Source organism: Chelmon rostratus, chromosome 16, assembly GCF_017976325.1.
Source record: "Chelmon rostratus isolate fCheRos1 chromosome 16, fCheRos1.pri, whole genome shotgun sequence".
NCBI lineage: Eukaryota > Metazoa > Chordata > Actinopteri > Chaetodontiformes > Chaetodontidae > Chelmon > Chelmon rostratus.
Window position 1 is genome coordinate 11,039,996 of NC_055673.1, and position 23,217 is coordinate 11,063,212.

Sequence of the window (23,217 nt, forward strand, 5' to 3'; positions counted from 1 at the left end):
TGCTGCCATGTGACTAACAAGTCAGCAGAGATTTAACTTCACTCCCCTCATCCCCAGCCTCTCTTCACTTCTGCTGTTTTTCCTCCTCTCCTCTGCACTTAAAATATCTCCACTGCTTGTTTTTCTCCACTTTATGATATCACAGTAATCCACTTATTTTACCTTCATTTACACGTACGGTACCAGCGAGAGTTTACATCGTGCCTCGAGACAAGGCATAAACAAAGACTAATGAAATATAGAAGAGGGAGATAAAAAGAAAACAAATTCAATTAAAAAAATGGTTGAAGGTGCAAAACACACTCAGAAGTTTTTTTTTTTTTGTCGTAAGCAAAAGCAGAAACAACAGGTTTGCACATAGTCTATCAAATATAAATCAAAGTCAGACACAGTACATTAAATCCTATGAAAGTAATTTTATTTTAAGTAATGCTTTGAATTCCTTTTGAAGGCTGTTCAGCTGTAGTAACTGAATTCTGAAGGAACTACAGATATAAATTCTTACTGAGGCGGATGGAGAAAGCTGTCCTGGTCTAAATGAAGTAAGAGGAGGGATGACCTTCTTTCAATCTGCCCACTTCTTCCCCTTCATCTGTTTTGAGGTTTGAAATGGAACTTTTGCTTGCAAACAGAGGTTGGTGGCAGCAGGTTAAACACTTTGGGAGCTCTCACTGGCCAGATGTCAGTGACATCGATGGACCATTCTCCATCTGGGCATTTATCCATCAGTTCCACATAATATCATGGACGGGGTTACTGACTCACAGAGGTTTACAGCCAATCCAGTGACCTTCTGGTCACTCTTTGTATACATAAAGGATTTAGATTTTCTAAGAGGGCGCTAGTAGAAATGTTCACTTTACTCCTGGCTCACCGTACTAATAAAATATCTATAAGCACTGGGTGCATCATTTTTAGCAATTGATGGTACGGTTTGTGTCTTTGAAACGTTTTATTTAAATACAGCCATGGCTATAAATAAAAGGTCCACTTTATGTTTAAACCAACAGCATCAAATAATGTGTTATATTGTCAGTTTAAGGTTTTGATTTACTCTACATTTATTGTTGTGTTCAGCCAACAGGGCGCTTCTAAACTGTTTGACTGTAGCCGAGAAGATAAGGAGGACAAGTTCGTCAAGTAAGCCAAAAGAAGAGGCCATTTCCTTTTGAGGTCATCCACCCCTCAGGCTCCATAAAACATGTGGTCAGTAGCCACCCTGGCCATTTGTTGACAAAATTAAAACAAGCTTGATGCAGAAGCATCAAGGAAGTGTGACCTTTTATAGTTAGAACAGGGTTTAATTGCTTTCCACATCAGAATTCAGTCAACATAAACACTGAGAAAGCTTTCCTAAATTTTTCATCTCCTGCATCAATTATATTTTCAGGCTAACTATTTGCCAGTAAACACAAGCCAACAGCATTCAGTTCTCACACTGATGAGTCTGATCAGTGTGCTGTATGCATGGCCACTGCAGCCGGCTCCTCTGAGGAAAACACTTTATGAAATGTGAAATCTGAATGATTGTGCAGCTGACGGGCGAAGTTCCGGTGAAAACCGAGCGTTGGTGCCTCGTGGGGCTGAATCTCAGTCAGAAAAGCGTTTGGATCCATATTTAGAGGCAGCCATTGAAAGGGCATTCCGCCATTTGTTTCTCTGAGTTTCTGATCCCTTATCAGCACTTGATTGATTGATTTTGACTCTGGTCTCGTCGACTTGAACATGATCTGAGTGTAAAAGTCAAGTGTGTGTGTCTGTGTGTGTGTGTGTGTGTGTGTGTGTGTGTGTGTGTGTGTGTGTCCGAGGGCATGCGTCAGTGGTGTATATTGCACAGTGTGAACAGTGTTTGTGCGTCCACGCGTGCATGCGTATGTGATTGAGGCTCTGGCTGTGGCTCCTCTGATCTTTATCAAAGAGACTTGAGGGGACTGACAATATCCACTCCTCCATCTATCATCCCTCCATCTGTCTGTCTGTCTGCTCTCTCACTTTCTGCCATTCAGCAGAATTCAGCAATTGAATCCAGGTGAATTGATGGCAACATGGGAAAGAGAAGGTGACTCTAATAGCGAAGGTTGGTTGAAGGTGGCCTTTTGGTTGAATATTGATACTCTTTAGGTTTAAGGGGCTTTATTTTAACATCACCAGTGAGGCCATATATTTTTTATGTTTACTCCCAGACAGTATCAAGAGCAAAGAGCAGACACTTGAACACGATTTTTTTATTTTTAGGTTTGTGTTGGATTGTCTGATTTTTTCATACATTTGTTGACTCCATTTTTGCACTGTGATGCAGATGAAGAGACCACACGACGTATTGACAGGAGAAAGAATTACAGCACTTGCTGTTGTGCTTCACAACTACCTGCTATTCTTTGTCATTCTCCCTCTTCCTCTGTGTCTGTATTTTTTCCCCTCTGCCCACAGATTGAACAAGGCTCAATACACATATGTGGCACAATACTTGTGTGTGTGTGTGTGTGTGTGTGTGTGGCTATACATTTATACAACTATGGCTAAGTTTATAAATATGAATAGGAAGGAGTTTGTCAGTTCTGTCAAAGAAGAAAAGTGTGTGTGAATGTGTGTGCGTGCCTGTGTCTGTACAGACTGTATATGCATGTGTACATGCTGTATATTCCCATGTGTATATAGCAGGCGAGTGTGAAGTATGTATAAGATTTTACAGGGGGAATGGAGTAAGATGGAAGAGGAGCACACTGTTTATATGGAGTAATGGAAAGCAGTGTGGAAGAGAAAAGGAGAAATTAGAAGAAAGAAGGGAAGCAAAGAAGAAAAAAATGAGAAAAGCAAATCTGTACTGTGAGAACATAAGAGACTAAGGACTAGGAGAGGAAGAAGAAGAGAAGAGGAGTTCCCTGTAATAATGTAATGCGCTCAATGCTTTCTTTGTTGAACAGGAGAAATCAATGCTGTTTTAACGCTGTGTTTGTGTGTGTGTGTGTGTGTGTGTGTGTGTGTGTGTGTGTGTGTGTGTGTGTGCATGCGCATGTGTGTGTGTGTGTGTGCATGCGCATGTGTGGGTGTGTGTTCATTGTCTACAGTGAGAATGCAGCTCCTCACTGTTCCAACTGCTGCAAGGTCAGCTTCAACACAGGGGCATCAATCAAAACAATCACACACACACACACAAACACACACACACACACACACACAGTGACAGCAGATGTGGAGAGCAGATTGTGTGAAACAGAATTTTGAAGAAAAATATGACTGTTTTTTTTTTTATTCTTTTTTATGCGTCATGAATTATACAAATGTCAGTCACCTGTGCCTCAGATACGTATAAATCAGTGATTTGGGTTTTCTGACAATGCTATTATGTGCAGTCATGCTGTCATGTACAACCCCCTGAACCCACTGGAGACTGAAGTGAGCCACAAGCCTGTTGAAGGGACCCTGTCATATGTCATTGAACTCATTTGATTATTTTACTTTATAGTGTGACATCAAATACATGCATTTACCATTATCGTAGTCTGAATAATTTTGTGAATAACAGACCGCATTCTCCAGGGCTGCCTGACCTTTCCTTGTGTGGATAGGCAGTATAGGTGAGTGACACTAAAGTAACTAAAGTCACTAATTACAGCAAGCCTTTAATATGTTCAGCAACAAACAATGAGTGGCGTTTTCAGTGTGAAGCAGGAAGAAGTGGGCCTCCTCAAGGGTACTTGTCAAAAACAAGTGACCGTAGCTCGTTATCTGGATCATTGTATAGAATTTTAGAGAAAAGATGCCAAATCTCTCCGTCTGAGGCCCTCAGTGAGTGTCCACACGATGTATCAGTTTGATGTCCGGATAATGTAATTACAGTAAATGGCTGCCAGACATCTTCGTATCTGGCTGGGCAGGATACCAGAGGCGCCTCACATTACCAAAGTCCAGCAAATGACAAATTAAAGCGATACCTGGATAAAACGAACTCCTTCGATGATAGATTTATATTAAGAAGCTGCCAAATGTTTTAGTGCCTGGAAAGAAGAGGTGTCTAACATCAAAGATTGTCCAAAAAATAGTCATCAGTCTGATACCTGGCTAATATCATCAAAGTAAAGTGTGAAGTAAAGTCTTTCAGTGACTAGATTGGCAAGATTAGAGTTTGACACTAAAAGAAGTTCAGCGAATGATATACTGACCTCATATCTGAATGATATTAAATACTTTTATGATGGAATTACGGCAAATACCAACCAATCCCCTCTGTACCGGGACAGGATAGAAATTACATCAGATGATATATTGATCTGATATTCAGATCTGTCAGACAACCACTGGCCACCTGACAAAAATATAGGCTATCCAGGTACATAGTTAATGTCAGTGTGTGTGGAAGTGTGCTTATGTTCTGCAGTAGTGTGTGTGTGTTAGTGTCTATGTGAGTGTGTGTTGATAATAATACGGCCTCCTGGCCAATGTCAGTCCATTATTTAGCTTTATATCAGCCAACCAATCAAACGGCCTCCCTTCAGGGTCACCACCTCGGCCCATCCAATCAGCTCCTCCTGCCAAGCAGGAAGGAATATCACCTGATTAGCATAACTAGAAAATGAGCAGGGTCATGCTGACATGGCGGTTTCTGATGCTGTGACTCAGACAGCAGCTCCGAGACAATACATATCCCTCAACGTTGTCAGCCAATCAAAGAGGGTTTTCACCAAATGTAACGCCATCAAAAAAAAATGTGACCGGGAACATGGGCAAAATGATCTCTAACCTCCCGGAGCTACCTCTCATCAGCAGATTTCATTATTTAAGGGCTTTCCGTGGGGTCTTCCTCTCAATATTTAATCATCTAATTCATTGTTAAAATAACTATCAGTGCTGCGTTCTCCAGCCCTTGTGCTCTTGTTTTCTATCAGCAAATTTTCTTATTTCACTTTCCCGCTGCTTTTAGCGTCTTAACTACCGTCTCTCAGAAAAAGTGCTTCTATGTTCAAGAACAGCTGAATTTGGGATTTACCCTCTAAAATTGGTGGCTGAGCATTTAATGCAGTTGGCAGTTTGCAGCTTTAAAAAGTTTTTTCACAATGAACGCATTGACATAAGGTGAAACAACCAGACTATTGACGTTGTCATAAATAAGACAGGGTCGCCATGTGTTGCTAATGGAACAGTTCCCACTCACTTTGCAGTACTTGCGGTAGGGCACGGCCCAATTTAATTTATGTTTGACATCTTGTCAATGTAATGTCTTGTAGTTCAAAAGAATGTCATGCAAAAATAAATGGTCAGGTTACATAACCCAGTTCAGCGTGTGGCAGAATACACTAGTACATTTTCTGCAAGTTTTATTGCTATTAGGGTCATTTTGTGCAAAGACCATTTTTGATTTGATATCAGTGTATAAATAAGTAAACCACAACTGTCAAGCCATGTATTTAAATCTCTGGGTGAGAATATTATCTTAAGACTAAATTTTGATCCCGTTCAGCTCACTGTGGAACAAACGCAAGTAAATCTCATTAAAATAGCTTCTTTACTTTGCAGCAGATAGGAGCCGGAGTTTCGCCTTGTGATGTCTGTGCCTGTCATAACAGATAGTTGCAATTATTGAAGTTTTGTCCTGTGATGAAAAGAGCAACTTTTGTACAAATTGATTCCCCAGTGACAGCGCACCCCCAAATACCCATGAACACAAAGACAACACGCACACCAACACAATACCATCATGGGCTGTGAGTGAAATATGTTGCAGAGGGAACACTTGTTTGATTGTGGTTGATGTTATATTATGCCGCACTAATGGTACAAAGACTGGAAACAGAGGACGAGATGAGGGAGATGAAAGACGAAGAAGAGATTAAAAGGGATGGGATTGAAAGTAGTTGAAAGAACTGAAACAGGACAGAGGCCAGCTGCTCATGTCTTGAAGTGTACTTCAGCGTAAAAGCTGCTATCATACTTTATATTTTGATATCACTTCAACAAGATTTTGAAAGACAATGTGAAACCTTCCATTGATCAGCTTTTGGATCAGGGCCTATGCCAGGCATTTAAACCAATAACTAAAACAGCTAAAGCAGTTTTTTCTCATAAAGTAAAGGAATATGGTTCTTGGATCCCAACATTTGTGTGCAAGGTAGAACCGGTTCATGTAAGTGCTGGTTTTCCCTGCACTCAATAATGGGGAGTGGCATAAAAGAGAAAACATGCCAGTAGTGTGTGGCTCCGTGTCTATTGATGTGATATTTACCTATTTGTTCTGTAACCTTTATTTTGCCTACAGTAAAGTGAGGAAATATAATATTTCTTCAGCTTAATTTACATTCTGTTTGGTTTTCAGACACTATATAATCATGGCCTTTATATGTAGGATGATTACTCAGCTGTGTCTGTGTTGCTTGGTTAGTTTCACAGTTAAGGTGAGCTTGGCAGCTTTAAATTTGTGTGTGTGTGTGTGTGTGTGTGTGTGTGTGTGTGTGTGTGTGTGTGTGTGTGTGTGTGTGTGTGTATTTGTATGTGTGCCAGTATCTGTCAGTCAGTTTTCCAGGGGGTCTCTTGATGTTAAATTTAATAAGTCACGCTACAGTAACCACAGCTATTAGATATCACACACATTCTGGGACACACACACACACACACACACAAAGCTAGCTAGCTAGCTCACCTCGTCTGTGCAACCAAGCAACACACACACACAGATGCTATCAGCACGGAGTGATGACTCTCACGCACACACACAACAACAAACTCAGGCTGTGCGCTTTTATTAAATATGCACAGCATACACCAGAGTATGGCTGAAGTTGTCAGTCACTGGAGACACACACGCACACACACACACACACACACACATTGACAATGACTGTCTCTACAGGCAATAATCTGTACATGGGTTACCAGTTAATGTTTCATACACCACTTAACAGCATTAACCTTGCATAGCCCTCCACTGCCGTCTGCTCACTTGGTGTCAGATGGTTTAAGGACAAGCAAAAGGTCTGTCTGAAGGTATTAGCGATATAGGAAAGTGACAACACAAAGAGCCCTGCGAGTGAACCCCAGAGACAGCACTGTCCATTACACCCATAATGCTAACTGTCAGATGGAACGATCAACAGCATTAACTGTTGCAGAGCTGTGAACTGTCAAGTGTGAGGATGAGAGTCGAGGGTAGCTTTGGAGGAGAGGCCTTTGGGTCATTAAGATTAAAAAAAAAATGGAGGGTGAACGTGCTGTGAAAGATTTGTAGTGAAACAAATTCAGACTAAAGCTTTTCTCGTGTCCAAAATGGAAAATGGTTCATCCTCAGGGGGGAGCATGATTGTGATCATTATATTTTATGGGAATATGCGCACACTGTGTCATGTGTACATGTTAACATTTTGTTGGTGACGCTGGCACTAATGGAAAGATCAAAGGCTCATTGTCTTGGATAACGAGTGCCAGAGACATCCTGGAAGCGATCTGTCTTTATTTGTGCCAGTTTATCCATCACATTGATCGGCTGCCAATGTTGCCATGAAATTTGACATAGATTCATGGTCCGATGCTAGTTCAATTAACAATTGATTTTAAAGTTCAAGTTTATTTGTTAAGCACAGTTTTATGCAAAAGCAATTGATATTATATCAGTGTTTGGGTTTGAGCTGATCGCCTGCCACCTACAGACCAACACGTCCCCATCAAGTAAACCAAATCCCTTTTGGACTACCATCTTCTCTAGCAATAGTCAAGCTGAGGGTCAAGGGCAGAGTTTTGTTCATAGTTATCTAACTGACTGAATATCATACTGACAATGGCTGCTCGTCACACAAAAGAGAGAGGATAGATTGAAAGACAAAGGAGGGAATAGGAGGAGAATGAATGTGTATGTGGTGGAGGAGAGACAGAGTGCTCTGGTATCGATCAGCACAAAAAGGCCTTCTGAGAGGACACGCTCATTTACTTAGTTCTGTTCAATGACAACTCCGGCATCTTTTTGAAAACCCTCTGCGCTCTCCCTCTCTCCCCCTCCCCGTCTCCTGCTTCCCTTAATGGATATTGATTTAGTTTTAGGAACATACAGTAAGTTTCTATCTGTTGCACCAGTTGTGTCTTGCTAACCTCCTCTGCTTCTAAACTCTCTCACAACCTTTGAGGTGAACCTATCTTTCCAAATGACAGTAGTGGAGTGTAAATACAAATCTGTGTGTGTGCGTGTCGGTGCGCGTGTGTCTGCGTGTGTGCATGTGCCACAGCGCGGCACAGCTTTAGCAGAGTGACAGTGATGTCAGACACATAACGATTTCCTATTGGCTGTTGGCCCCTGAGGCCCAACGACCCGTTATTGATCTGACCAATTAGCATTCACACCTTTAATTAATACTGAAGCCTGATGTGCGCAAACAAGCGCATGCACACACACACACACAAGAACACTCACACAGTGTTAATTAATAGGGAGGAGAGGGGTGGTTGTGGGAGGAGATAAGAGTAGAAGGGAGGCAGGAGGGAGATATGGATGTGTGAGATACAGAAGAGAAGGGTCAGGTAGAGAGAGAGGAAAGCAAATCAGGACCCTGACTTAAATCAGTGCAGCCCCTTGATTTAAGGACTAATGGTATGTCAGGACTTAATGGTAAACTGGCTTTTGAGACTTTGAACTGTGTGCATTAAGAAAATTGCTATTAGCTCTCTTTAAGTGTAATTTTCAGTGTGATGCTCACACACTTGGTTAAACTGTTGTGAAGTAAATTAATATAGGACTGGACATGAAGATGATGCAGCCAGGTTTGTTTCACAGCTTTACAATTGCCAAAACCCCCAAATTCCTTTAAAATGACCGTCGTCTACAGTAAGTCAGTGCAATTAAAAGATGTGTGTTTTTCGCCAAGCCTGCAAACACTGAATCTTGTACCATTTTGTTTGATCATGTCAGATGGAGCTGATTTGTTTTGATCTCCAGAAATACAGAGTTAGCCCTTTCAGGTCAGATCAAACAGATAACACATAGTGGTGTTTTTGTTTTTCTTTGTGTGTGTGTGTGTGTGTGTGTCTAATGAAGCTCTGTTGGTCGGATGTCTTTAGGGGGAAATCTAATGGTTTATTGAACCAAGCCTCAGAGAAACATTGATCACCGCATCAAGGAGCTACACCCACACGGGCACAGAGACGCAAACACGCACAAAACACGCATCTCCCTTGTATGCACACGTGCAGCGACATGCACGCACAGGCGGGCACGAGAACATACACACCGGTGAAGTGGATGTAAAGGGCTTATAATCGACAGCCCTGTGTTTCTTTGTGAGCAGTCCAACTGCTGTCATTATCTGCTCATTCAATTACATACAGGGAAATAGCAAGGCTGTAAAAAGCCTCAGCACATCTTTTCCATGAACGTTCTAAGATGGATATTCTATCCACAAAATGAGGTAATTGTGTTGGGCAGGGTTATTTTCTTCCTCCAAAATTATTAACTTCCTTCACCCGCTCTCGTAAAATTGCATCGTCACCTGACTCTCTTTAATTGTGTATTTCTATCATATGAAAGTTCATGCTTACCTGCATTGCATTTCAGAGGAAGACTTTTCACCTCATTGCATTTACGTGAAAATGTAACCTTGTTAGTCCTGTTGATGAAATCATTTTGCATGGACTGTCCCATGGTATGTATATTTGACATTGAGCCAAGTATCATCAAAAGCAGATTGAGAATAAGGGATCAATTTTAGTCTTACCAGCACTAGTAAGGCGCACAAGGTTTAGCAAGTAACATCCAAATACATTTAATTTAACGCTTTGCTATTAATGTCAGTATTTTATTGGTATTTCCATGCTATTTCGGCAGTCATTTGCATCAATCAACGATCATCAGTGATGATTTAAAATAAGTAAGTCAGTTCTGCCTCGGACGGTCTGTGTTAGGTATGCTGACCTGCCTATATGCTGTTTACACTGAAGACAGGGTCACTGGTGTGGACATCCGGCTGCCTGAAGCTGTGTCAAGACTGTAATCAGTGCAGATTTTATTGTTCACACAGAACATCAAGGCATACTTCGAGACTGCCGAGAGTCGTGTGTGTGTGTTGTGGCATGTACTAAACCCAGAGAGACATCAGTGGTCTGCTGTTCTGAGTCCATAATGTTTGATCTCCAATAGAAGCTACAGTCATTAGCAGCACAGTTGTGTGCGTATTAACTGATGTCCACAGCTGCCACATGATCTTATGCTTTGAACAACTCTATCTGGGAGCTCTCTCTTTATCCCGCTTTTCACTGTCTCCATCTGACACACACACATACACACACACGCACCCCTTTTGTGCCACTTAGTCCTTTTCCCTCCATTAATATTTTCATAATCATAATTACACTATCGCCAAATAGCCACCAATCAAAAGTGGTTGAGGGGAGGTGCGTGTGTGTTGTTTATTAGTTTCAGTCCTTCCTTCTCTCTGAAGGGTCAGAAGAGACTAAACGAAATGGTGATATTAAATGCCAGTCTTTTCCATAATATTATCTACAATATATTAGGAGTGGTTGAGGTAAGGTTCAGCAGCCAGAATGGTTCGTTTGGTGATACAAAGTGATGTAGAGAAAGTCGACATTAATTAGAATTGTGCAGACCGCACTCTCTGGCATGAAAGTTTCATGCACCACTCACATGTTCACAACCCTGACCATGCTTTCACTTATTCCTTGACTACACTTGACAGGACACACTACCTTCTGTATTCCTGCTTCAACAAGATTGGTGCAGGGGGCTTGCTGATTGTTGAAAATGATCTCCCTTACACAGTAAATCTACATCAAAAACATAAAAAAAAACTTTCAAAGTCTTGCATTGTGCCTTTTATTACCACACTTCCTGTTTAAATTATGACCAAAAATGGCTCAGTCTGAGTCCTTTAGGAGCCAATTAGGCAACCAGTGTTTTTTGGCAACATGATTAAAGCAGACTAATTGCGCCGACATCATCAGGTTGTCAGTTTTATCAAAAGTTATGGTGGAGCATTTTGGAACGTTCACTGTTGAGTGGTCATGTAATCACAAATCAAGTGGATGATTGGTGCAGAAATGGAGCTCAGTATAAACTACCCTAAACGCTTCGCCTGCTGTAATGTGCAGAGGTGGAATAAAGCCATTATCTGCAGAGGTGTACTGTTTTTAGGTACTTGTGTCTAAATTAGGTATTTCCATTACTGAGAAGTTTAGAACTTTAGTCACACAACATTCCTCTGACAATGTTTTTGGAGAAAAAGATCAAATCAGGGATTCATTTGGCTGGGAACGGCCTCAAGAATCTTTTTTAGATCAAGTAAGAGATGGTCTCTTCTCTACCGTCAGAGTTCAGATCTGTTTGTGCTTCTGTAAGCTACGCTGTCGTTATTATTAATTTTAACACGTGTGAAAAAATAGTGTTAAATGACTGGTTATGTTACTTGTGCTTCACCACAGGGAAGCTCAAGAGTCAAAGGAGCTTGTCTGGAATAGAGTGTCGTCCCCTGCAGTTCCTCTTATTGACCTGTGGATGCTTGTTCTTACCATTAGCATTATTGTATGAACAGTGAAGGGGGAAGTGTGCGCTGCCTTAACTACACGACCTCTTATCAATTAGTGACCACTTATGAGCCACACTTTACTTTGCATTTCTATTTCAGTCAAACTCTTTAAACTTTTATTAAGTGCTTTAACACACTCATTTATTGTAGAATAGAAACATTCCACTCTCAGTTCTTTCCCATCAGTATTTTTGCTCAGCATTTGCACAGCGTGATCCCTAATAATGGGCTTTTCAGTGGCGTTTTACATTTTATGCTGGTAATGCTTTTGTAAAGAAAGGTGTCACAGTTTTCAAATGCTGGATGTCTCATCTTGGCATTAATCTTTTCATATTAAAAAGCCATGTAAAATAACTCAATATTATTCTTTTTGTGATTGTTGAGCTGTCATAGTTAGAATTTGAGGAAATTGCCTCAAATCTCAGTAAGAATGACAGTTGCTTGACAGCTCTGCAGCAACTTCCTGACAATGGGGCTATTGTTTGACAGGGGAAAATCGTCAATATAAATACATGGATGTGTTATAGTTGAGCAAAATGGGCCTAAAAGTGTCTTAATTTTTTTCAAGTATGACACTCCAGTGTTTCCAAAAGTCTAACACAACCTCAGCTGAACTTTTCTGAACTTTCTCAGAAAGAATTAAAGTTATGAAAATGTTTGTATAATGTACACTTGGTGAAAAGCTTATGTTAATGGGTGTTGGGTTCACTCATTCATTGAATATGGATTGAAGCATGTTTATACTGAGCAATGCTGTTACTGCATGGTAGATACAAAAGACTCAGTTGTTTATATTTATCTACTGTATAACTGATTAACTAATCAAATCAGGTGTTTTTGTATTTGCACAGTGAGAAATATGAAACTGCATTGGACTAAACCAGCAAACAGTTTGAAAGGTTAATGGTGAGCCATTAAAAATCCCTCTTACTGCCATCTTTAAGATGTTAAAGGACAGCAGCATAATTAGCCCCCCCCCCCCCCCCCCCCCCCCCCCCCCCCCCCCCCCCCCCCCCCCCCCCCCCCCCCCCACCCCCCCCCCCCCTTGTGAGCTTACCAAAATAAAGATATTTTTAGATCAGTTTTCTCGCCATTTCACATTCAGTTCCAAATGACATTTAACTCCAGCGACTCAAGAGGCTTCTCCTTCAGCGGGTAATGGTAATCTATCACAGTGAACAAGAAGCTGCCAATCTTGTATCAGAGCGCGAATGTCAGCCTGAAAAACCACAATATTTTCTTCACATTTCACATATCTGCATATTTGGCAGCATCATGAGAGCTGAAATGAAACAGAAGGATGTTTTTTACTTTACTATATCTGCTTGTCTGACTTCTGTATGATCCCCTCTCCAGAATAAACCCTTTGACAAAAGAGCAAACAATCCACAGTGATATGTGATACTAAGATGAGAAGAAATGAACAAGAGCTCCATTCTGAACCTGTTCTGTAAATAATTCTCTGTGTTTTAGAAAGATTTCCATACATAGTTCAAACAAGTGTTCATGAGAAGAAATATGAATTATTGTCATATAAGTTGAACGAACACTGTGGGAGCTGAACAATAATATTCTAAACAGACTGATGACTTGTGGAAGTAAATCTGTGTTTGTGGCTTCTGGCATTGTCAGGAGGAGGCCACCTGAACACAAAAATGATGGACAACTTCTGCTGTAAACTTTCATTAACTTAACGGACTAAAAATGTTTTATGACACAAGTTCCTCACAAGTCCATAAAAAGAGTTGGTCAAAGTGTTGAATAAATCAAAATGACAAGCAACTGACTCAGAAGTTGACAGCCAGTGAAACCTTTTATGACTCTAAGTGCCCCAGAACACACATCTGTTTGTTACAGACCTCCGGACTCATTCGTCTGTTCTGTTCTGTTACGCTCCTTATAAACCTTACTTCTTTTACGAGCAAATGTCTTGAAAAGAGTTTCTGAAAATCATTTTTCAGATGTAGTTAATGGAAATCCGTGCACGTGTTTCTTCTTCTGTGCTTTATTTTCACACGTTTCAGCATCTATTATGTTCTGACATAAAACTTGGTTCATCTTTTATAGAAGTTACTGCTGACAGAGGTGTAAAAGCTCCAGACCCATTGAATCATCCTTCTCTGGCTCTGCCTCTCCTTCCCTTCTCTGTCTCCCTTTCTCCGTCTTTGCTGTCTTTCACTCCCCCTCTCCAATCCTCCAGTCTGCAGTGTCATCCGTCTCACTAAAAACTCTGAAAGCATGGCAGCATTCTCCACGTCGCTTTTTACCCCCCACTCACTTCTTTTCTCCCGTCTCAGTTCTTCCGTCTCATGCTCCCTGTACCTGGACTCTGCTGTAATTGCTTATCTGGGGAGAAATAAAAGCCAGGTAAATTGTGTGTGTGATTGTGTGTGTGTGCGTGTGTACGTGTGTGTGTGTGTGAGGTAGAAAGAGTAGCCGCATGCTGGCGTCTGCTCTACATGCAGGCCTCTGTGTGCCCCTATAAGTGTGTGTATGTGTGTGTGACTAATGCAGATAGTTCTACAGATGGCCCATAAAAGCAGCAGCTTGTAATGAAGCATCTGAGACTGAAATCATAGTTATGGTAAACTGGGGAGAGACAGAGAAAGAGAAAGAGAGTCCGAAATAGATGGATGGAGAGAGAGAATAGAGAGGAGGAGGAAGTCAGGGTAAGAGAGAATAAATAAGAGAGGGCAGGCAGCTATAAACCATGAAAAGGAGTGTGGTATCGCTGCTGGCTACTGAATAAACTAGTGTAATGAAACTATGTGATGTTCACAATAAACTAGGGAGAGAAAGAAGGGAGGAATGAAGGGATAGACAGAAGGGTGATATAGTGGTATGGTTGGAACAGGAGGGAGAGGGAAGGAGCTGGCATGTCATCAAAGTTTTTAGTTGAGGAGGAGGGAGCAGGGGAACAGGAGGGGAGGGGGTGGGTGGAGTGTGACAGGAAGAGAGATTGAGGGAAGAGAGGGGAGAGATTAAAAAAACAGGGGATGTGGGAATGAAAGATAAAAAAGAAGGGACTTAAGGGGCAGAGACAGATGGAGAAAAGGAGGAAGAAAGATTTAAAAAAGGGAAAGCGGAGCAGAAGAAATAGATAGAACAAGTGTGTGTGTGTGTGTGTGTGTGTGTGTGTGTGTGTGTGTGTGTGTGTGTGTGTGCGTGTGTGTGTGTGTGTGTGTGTGTGTTGGTGAGAGTAAATGTGTGCCTGATAGGACGCTGAACAGCAAACATCCTGACACTGAGCTGGACCACACTGACTAGCAAAATCAATAGGCCGACAGGTCGCAACACTAGGCCACCCTGGCAGCCAATCACAATACGAGGCGGGGGGGGGGGGGGGGGGGGGGGGGTGATGGATGACCCTGGGTGCATGTGTGTGTGTGTGTGTGTGCGTACGTGCATGTGTGCTTGTGTCCAAGTGTGTCTTGTCAGTGTGTGTTTCTCTGTAACTGTGTGTCTGTGTGAAGATAAGGAGGATGAACGAGGGGGGGGTCTATCAGGGTCTTCACCAAAACGATTTTCCTCTCGCGTTTATGCTGTCCATGCTCTTTTAACACTGGGATTAAAACTCTAAAGAAATCAAAAAGAAAAGAACGTTAAACAGAGATTTTATGTCAACTAATTACAGCACATGAAGCTTGGCTGTTATTTTTCTGCAATGGAAATTTTATCTCTGTTCTTAAGTTGTTTTTGTTCTATTTTTAAATCATCCACAAGCTTTGGTCTGATGGACCCCATCCCATTCAAGATGGCGGCTAATAACAAAAAGGCAGCAAGTCTCATTTAAAGGAAACTGACAGAGCGTGTTTGTGTGCGGCCGCTGATAAACGCAAAATGTCCATATAATCCTGAGAGGAATCAGCAGCGCTGAGGCTCCTGCAGAGCTGCAGCAGCACAGAGCCTAGAGAGAGGGAGCAGGGTGTAATTGAAAAGGTATGACAATAAAGTTACTGTATAAATTAATCGGCCAAGCAGTCCAAGAATCACTCAATCGGTTCATTTGCTGACTTCAGATCTTCTCTCCCCGCTGTCTGCTTTGTGAATGACAATTACGCATTTTTGCCGTTAGCATTGGAAAAGGTTCCCCCTCACTCCAGCTTTTCATTTCAAGATTATCGAGCATGTTTCTGAAGTTTGAGGAGTGAAGCGCTGTAAGGTTTTCCGAGTTTCTGGTAGCATTTAAAGAAAAAGTCCAGCTCTGTCTCCTCCTCTGATTTAGGAGCATACCGAGCATAATCTTTCTCGCTACCACTGTTGATTCCTCCCTCTCTCTCCTTTTAACTTTCCCCATTCCCCCTCTCCCTCCCCTCTGTCTGAGTAGTTTCACAGTGCTATCTATCATGTCCGGCATCCTCTGTCTCTGTCTGCCTGTCTCTCATGTTTTTTCCACCTCCCCCTCTTTCTGTCTCTCTGCTTTGCCTCCCCCTCACCCAGTCGGTCTGTCTCCCTCTCGCCCCTCCCAAACCCCCTATCTGTCTGAACAGTTTCATAGTTGTATCAATCAAGTTCAAACAATAAGACTGGAGTTGGTCCCTGTTCTCCCATCTACTTCCTGGTTTATGGTTTGTAATACCCCTTCTCTGTCTCTCCCTCTCTCTGCTGTGTGTGTGTGTTTGTGTGTGCGGATGTTTATACGCACACTTGTGCATATGTCTGTTAGTGTATCTGCAGGGAATAATGTGATTAACTATAAAACACTCGGATATTGTCTCCCTCCCAGTCTCTGGGGTTGAATTCAGTCTGCTCTGACTGCAAGTGCAGTCAAAATATTCTTTTTACATCACTCATGCTTGGTAATATATATTAGGAAGAGCTATAGCTTTAAGGACCTCGCTATATGTGTGTTCGTGGTAAGATTTTAGAAGAGGCTGTGACAGTGTGTAGGTGCTTGAACTGCATCATCACAATGCAACTGCCTCTTTTATCTGACCATGAAAGTGTGTTTTTAATGGTAGGTGCAGTGTATGGACTGCTGTAAGAGCTCCAGAGCAGTGTCTGGACGGGACGCATCACTGGGCTGAGTGATGGCTGAGTTAGGGGAAATGCATAGTTAAACATTTTAGTACAATTAATTCATAAAAGAAATTGAAAAAGTCTAACTCCTTCTCCCTCTCCCCTTTTCTCTCCCCCTCTGCAGAACTCCACAGTACGTCTTGTGGAAACCCTGGTGTCCCACCCAAAGCAGTGCTCAGTGGCGGCGGGCGCTTCGCTGTGGGGGATCGTGTGCGGTACAGCTGTGTGCCTGGTTACGTCTTAGACGGCCATGCTACACTCACCTGCATTACCAATGCTGGAAACACCGCCGTCTGGGACTTTCCTGCTCCAATTTGTCGAGGTATGGACAAGTAAACCTGCATGTATGACTAGATATGAAGAGTTTTATTCTAAAATCCGCTAAAAATATATCATCTAGTGTTATTTGAACTACTTATCTCAAAATTTAGACAAACGATGAAAACAGAAATTACAATATTTGCAATTAATTCAGGTTTTTATAACAATGGCACTTGACCACAAGGCAAAACAAATCATTTAGAATTTTGGAAGAAAGCCCTTCATATAATTTTTGTGTATATGTGTGTGTGTGTCTGTGAGAGAGACAGACAGACTGCGCATGTGTTTGTATGTGAAAGGGGTGTGAGGCAGGCCATGAAGGAATGTTTGTGTGTGCAGTGTGCGCCTACGATTTGTGTTTGTCTCACTTATTAACCAAAGGTGTGTGTGGGAGAGAGGCAATACAGTATGCTGTTGTCTATTTTTGGATTCGGGGTTAGGTTTAGATTGTCTTTGTATATAGTGTTGTACACTCAGCCACACTACTGTGCACATGCTGAGGAGGAACTGTTTTACTTCATAAATATTAACTGACATACATCCCCCACATTCCGTAGGTGGGTGGAAATCTAGCGATGTCTGTGGGTGCGTACACAGTTTTCTTTAAAAATAAGTTTATTTCATTTAAACATTCCAGCAGAAGTATCTAAAATGAATTATACATAGGTAACATCAAAAAAATAAATGGATTCTCTTGTCCTATGCCTAACATAAAAACTGTGGCCAATAATTACGTTAAAGCTCCACGATCCAGTTTTTGTTTTTTTGTCAGATCTGCGTAAATAACTTCCTGTCTTGGAGAGACTCGCTCGTACAGTCAGTCCTTCTGAGAATCACACCCACAGTCTTCGGATTCATTCTGCCCTCAGCTGCTGACAGCTCATTGTTTTACTTTGCCAGTCGTATGGTGGGGTCCCAACAGCTCTCACTACTCACTCTCACTCTCACTTTGGATGCATCCAAATACACGTATTGTTATCAACGCAAAAACAGTCATCATTACAGATGAATCCACCTCCTCCTCCTGCATGCTCAACCCAGGTGCCACCCCTCGCCTCAACGAAACAGAGTATTTCCAGTAAGTCACAGCACTTCTGACACGACTGTGCTACATGTGAGAAAGGGCAACTCTGGACCAGGTCTGGACCTGACACTGCAGAAATGTGAGAAAGCAGCTTCAGTATCTGCTGTATATTTGGGGTGGGCAGTGCGATGTTGTGATCCAGCTGCCACACAAAGTTCTGAGCAGCAGGACATGACGTGCGAGGGACCTCTGTCATCATTTTGAACCTTAAAGCTTACATTTTTAAAGAAAGTTAGTTTCACTGTTTTGAGTTTTTTTAACGAGATAGTCATTTTAAACCATTTCTTAATTGTTTGTACGTAAGAATTGAACATATATATATTTCATATGTGAATATATTTACATATATTCACATATGCATACTGCTAATACAAGCGTATGCCACAGATACAGGTATTCCTTGAGTCTAAATCCCCCTCTGCACTTTTGTTGAGACGTTTTCTCCCTTTATTTAAGCTGCATAATCAGGGACTCTTCGTAGCTCCCTTTATGTAATTCCAGTGATTCTCATATGACTGCCAAGTGACATCAATAACCTAAACTTTCCAAGGCAGAGACAGTGATTTAGTTAAGATATCAAACTTTGCTGCTTCCCCCCTGAATGCATTCTGGTTGTAGATCTGATAAGCAACACAGAGTCAGTCATCCAAAAGAGCACCATCCCTCAACACACAGGAGAAGGCACTTACACTTCTTACTGAACATCTCCATCCTCCCAGGAGAGAGGGGGCGGATTCACAGTATTGAACTTTGAGGACTATCAGTTCATGGTACGTGCACTTCTTAGTGATGCACGCACAAGTGATAAACAAGAGAGATACCACCAACCGCTATGAAGAAAGAAAGAAGGCAATGAATTGCTTGCAATAGGTGGAAATGCAGAAGCTGTAGATCACCATAGCGTCCACCTCTGGGGAAACGAATGTAGGAGCTGCACTCTGACTAACTGTCAGCAGCAATGATTTGGGAGATTCTGTCACCAAGGGTCAAGGACACACACTGGAAGCATTCACGCCAGTATTCATGTGTGATGACTGTGGAGAGGACTACAATGACAACAGGAGGAGCCCCACCTGATCAAACAAGCAGAACACAATCCGGGCGAGGTACTCCTCAGTAGATGTATGTTTTCTATAGACAGGGCTCCCTCCCTCCTGTAGTTAGTCTGTATATCTAGGATGTGGTGGGAAAGACATTGGATGCTGCCAGGTGGTCATTGGTTCAGATATATGGATGTCACAAAACAAGAGCATGCTCTGTGGAAGCTAGTGGCAGGTTCATTCAGAAGGGGATGCAGAACAATAGCCTGGTGTTTCTGGACTGTGCAGTTTTCATGAAAGCAAAGTGGTACATACGGCATTAAAACGTACCCGCATCGACCTCCTATCTTTCATTTCTACTATTCGCTGGAACTCAAATGAGAAAAATCTGGACCAGGCACTCTGAAAGGAACAAAATCAACAGACACCTGTGGTTGCCCTAACGGAGATATCACGTAAAATAGCATGAAGTTCCACAAAGACCACCAGGCCAGTAAAGACAAAGATAGAGCTATATTGTCATCTTATGACATTTTTGGCCAAACACAATATCTCAATATCTCACAACATGACATGGAAAAGAGTCATTAATAAGGACAAAGCAGGTGTTAAACATCTAACACTGACAGTTTCACCTAATCACACCTCTGTTCAAGTCACTTAAATTACTCGTCATCAGAAGGATGCTATAAGGTCATTCTTTGATATTTAATGTGTCCTGAAATGTCTTTAATAACAGTTCGACTGATTTTACATTATACAGTATTTTGTTGAATGTCTGACATGATGAAATTCGGTGCATATGCAACAGCTAACAGAGCGGCATTAATGCCAGTCACCAATTATGTCATTTTTTATCATTATCATTTTGTTTACAACAGACACTGCCAAATTAAGTTTGTATTTACTACATCTTAAGAGAGAACAAAAAAACAATGCGCTAAATTGTTGCACAGAAGACCTCAGCGTGCAGTGAGCTGTAATTTGGGTCTAGGGAAGGAAGGAGGGGAGGCGAGCAGGGACGAGGGAGGGAAGAGGGGGAAATGGCAACTTGTCAGTGCTGGATTAGCAATGTCTCTGTCACTCTGTCAGTGAGGCTAAGAGGAGCCAAGCTGCTAATATGTTCGCACCAACTCAGAAACACACAGGTACACAAGTATTCACACCCCCTCCCACATACACACAACATGCATAAAAAACTCACAAAAACACTCACAAAGTTGTGGAAGTGTGTTCGTTTGTGTGTGTGTGTGTGTGTGTGTGTGTGTGTGTGTGTGGTGTCACCTAGAGGCACTCATACCAGCCATAATAGCTTTTTATCAATTATTCAGGCATGCAATCAAATGACTTGAAATGCATTTCACAGTATCACCGGAAAAATGTTCTTTCTTTCTCTCACTCTTTTCTCTCTCTCTCTCTCTCTCTCTGTGTGTTTGTGTGTGTGTGTGTGTTTGTGCAATCTGGTCCATTTATTCTTGGTGTTACATAAATGTAAAGATGAGCACATATCTGCATGTATAAATATACACTGTGCTTAAGTGATCATGCATTTGTCATGAATAGACGAGTATAGAATGGTGAAGTGCTACTTCTTTCAGCTCTATATTCACATTCTTCTCTCACCTCATGAAATCAATATACCATATTTTGTTTCAACAATGAGCAATAGAACATATTGTAAGTGCACACAGTGGTTAGTGGATATTTCACACCAGGAATATTCTGGTTCAGTCCACTGCCCCTTCCTTGGAGAAACTAAACGCTGTCTCTGTTTGGGTTTCTCTCCCACAGGTACTCAGTCCAATGGGACTGGGGAATTTAAATTGCCTTCGAGTGTAAATATGAATTTGATGGTTTCATAATTCCCTCCCTTTTTTCATTTAGAGTCACTATGGCCCTCAGTGCAGAAACAAAGTACAAACTAAAATGCATTTTAAAATATAATAAAAAAAAAAAAACTGCAGTTTTAGGTAATACCGAGAGATGAGTTCATGCATCTATGGCATGGTCTAAAAAATACAAATATTTGTTTCATGGGTTTGGGTGTCATTATATCGAACATGTCTTGCTGTTACTGTTCACTTAGTGTATTTTGTATATGCAGGATTTTTATTTTCCGTGTTGTAATGCCACCACTGACTGATCACAATGCAAATTAGATTTTCTAACAGCCATAAAAAAAAGCCTGCCATCTCTAGAAACATGTAATACCATGCCAGTCTACTGATGATGGTTCTCCTGGTTTAGAGAGACATCATTTTTGGATGCAGTTGGTGTGAGTGGAAACCTAGTCCCACTGCTAATGTTATTTACTGCCAGAGCTCACTTTGCCTCTTTGTTCACCATATGCCATGTAGACAGCTTTTGATATATGACCCAAATTTATGCAGAACATGAAGTCACCTGACTACATTTTAAGGTCCAGTATCACCACAACCGACCATGAATTTTCAAAGTGATATTGTGTGCTTTGTAGTAGACAGTCTTGCACTTTACACTGAAGTGAGGTCCTCCTGTAATTATTTTGATGTGCCAGTAAACCTGATTAAAGATGTGGTGGATGGATCAGCCCAGTGTCATGCCAAAGCGTGTTATAGACCTGCTGATCCGCAAGAGGTTGGCGTGTCAGTTTGATGGTTTGCCTCGCCAGTAATGATGGGAGCACAGGACAAGTCTGCGATAACACGGTGGACCGCTGTGGACCGGCGGGTGTATTACAAGCTTTGGTGTGATACCAGGTTCGATGGACATGTAATAATGAAGGCAGACTGTATCCATAGCAACAGTTGATTGTAAGAACCTTGTACCGTGATCATGCGAACAGCGTGTTGTTTGGTTTTAAAGAAAAGGACAACAACATCGCAAATATTCGTACTTATGGAAGCAGCTAAGCTAAGCTAACAAAACTATTCAGGAACATTAACTAGTACCATTAAGTTTGCATCAAATAGCCTCTACTGGTTTTCTATCAACTGATTTGGAAAAAGAAAATGTTGAAGACACAGATTGATGAAGAGCACATGGCAGCTTTATTTAGGACTAATATACTTGTCGGTAATGGTTGATAAAATTACCCAGCAGTGCACGAGCAACGTTGATTGATACACCTTGTTCATCATTGATCTCTCTATTTGAACCTCCTCTTTGTTCGGAGTGTGAAATTACTTCGCTTTGTTTTCCTTCATATATCTTGAATATGCAGTACGGTATCCTACACTGGTTTGGTGAAGCTGCTGTTGGAAAGAGATGTACAGATGTACAATAACAGGAAGTTGTCTAACATAGCCAAAACAACTACATTAGAGGGTAGCAGAGAACAGGAGAACTCGAATGGGCTGGGAACCATTGCAATTGTGGGCCTGCAGATCAACTAAGTTACTGTATGTGGTTATTAGGTGTACAAATAAACTTGACTTGACTTGACATGTGTAACTGTAGTGACAGCAGAGCCAATCTTATAAACACTGTTTCAGCACATTTCTATTGTACCCAAACCGTGTTACATAGTGCCATGAGCAAAATATAATGGAAAAACATACCGCTCAGCAACGGTATGCTACAGTAATGCATGCAGTAGAAGAAGAATGTGTGGTATGGGGAGATTCCACGTGGACCTCTGAGTGCATCTGTGTGTTTGTGCGTTTATGTATGAGTGTCGGGATGTGTGCTTCTACTAAGTTGGTGCAGAATTATTTACAGGACAGAAACACCCTTCAGCATTCAAGGCATCCATATTCACACAACTTCACACAACACGCACACACGAGCCTAGTTGGCCCTGAGAACATTTCATCATGATCTCACAGATACAGAATATGCTAATGAATATTCATGGTTTGGGTGGATGTGTATATGTGGATGTGTGCGCAAGTGTGTGGGGTGGGGGTGTTTTGAGTGAAAGAGAGGGAGATGGAGATAAACAGAGACAGAGCATCAGTGAATAAAGTGCGCATATCTCTGCGGTGCAAGGAAGAGAGTTTGAGCTGAAAAATGTGAGAATGTAGGAGAAACTGTGACTGACCCTGTGCATGTTCGAGTACATACAGGTGCATTAATAGGCTGTGAATCACTGAGCAAACCATAAATGCAAATTGATTTCTGTATAATATCTTCAAGTCACAATAAGACCATTTCGTAGAGAGAGAGAGAGAGAGAGAGATAGGCGGCACAAAAGAGAACATGAGTTAAGGGGAAGGGAGAGAGGGGAAGAGCTCGAAGCAGAGGAAGTAGGGGGTTATTG

General features: G+C 41.7%; 1 protein-coding gene across 1 annotated transcript in view; it reads left to right on the top strand.

Annotated features, from left to right (window-relative positions):
- csmd3b (CUB and Sushi multiple domains 3b) overlaps positions 1–23,217 on the top strand; it is a 325,003-nt gene that overhangs the window by 118,370 nt on the left and 183,416 nt on the right. The window contains exon 4 of the mRNA XM_041956121.1: positions 16,657–16,854. Coding sequence (XP_041812055.1) covers positions 16,657–16,854 — 198 coding nt within the window. The remainder of the gene's footprint in view (positions 1–16,656; positions 16,855–23,217) is intronic.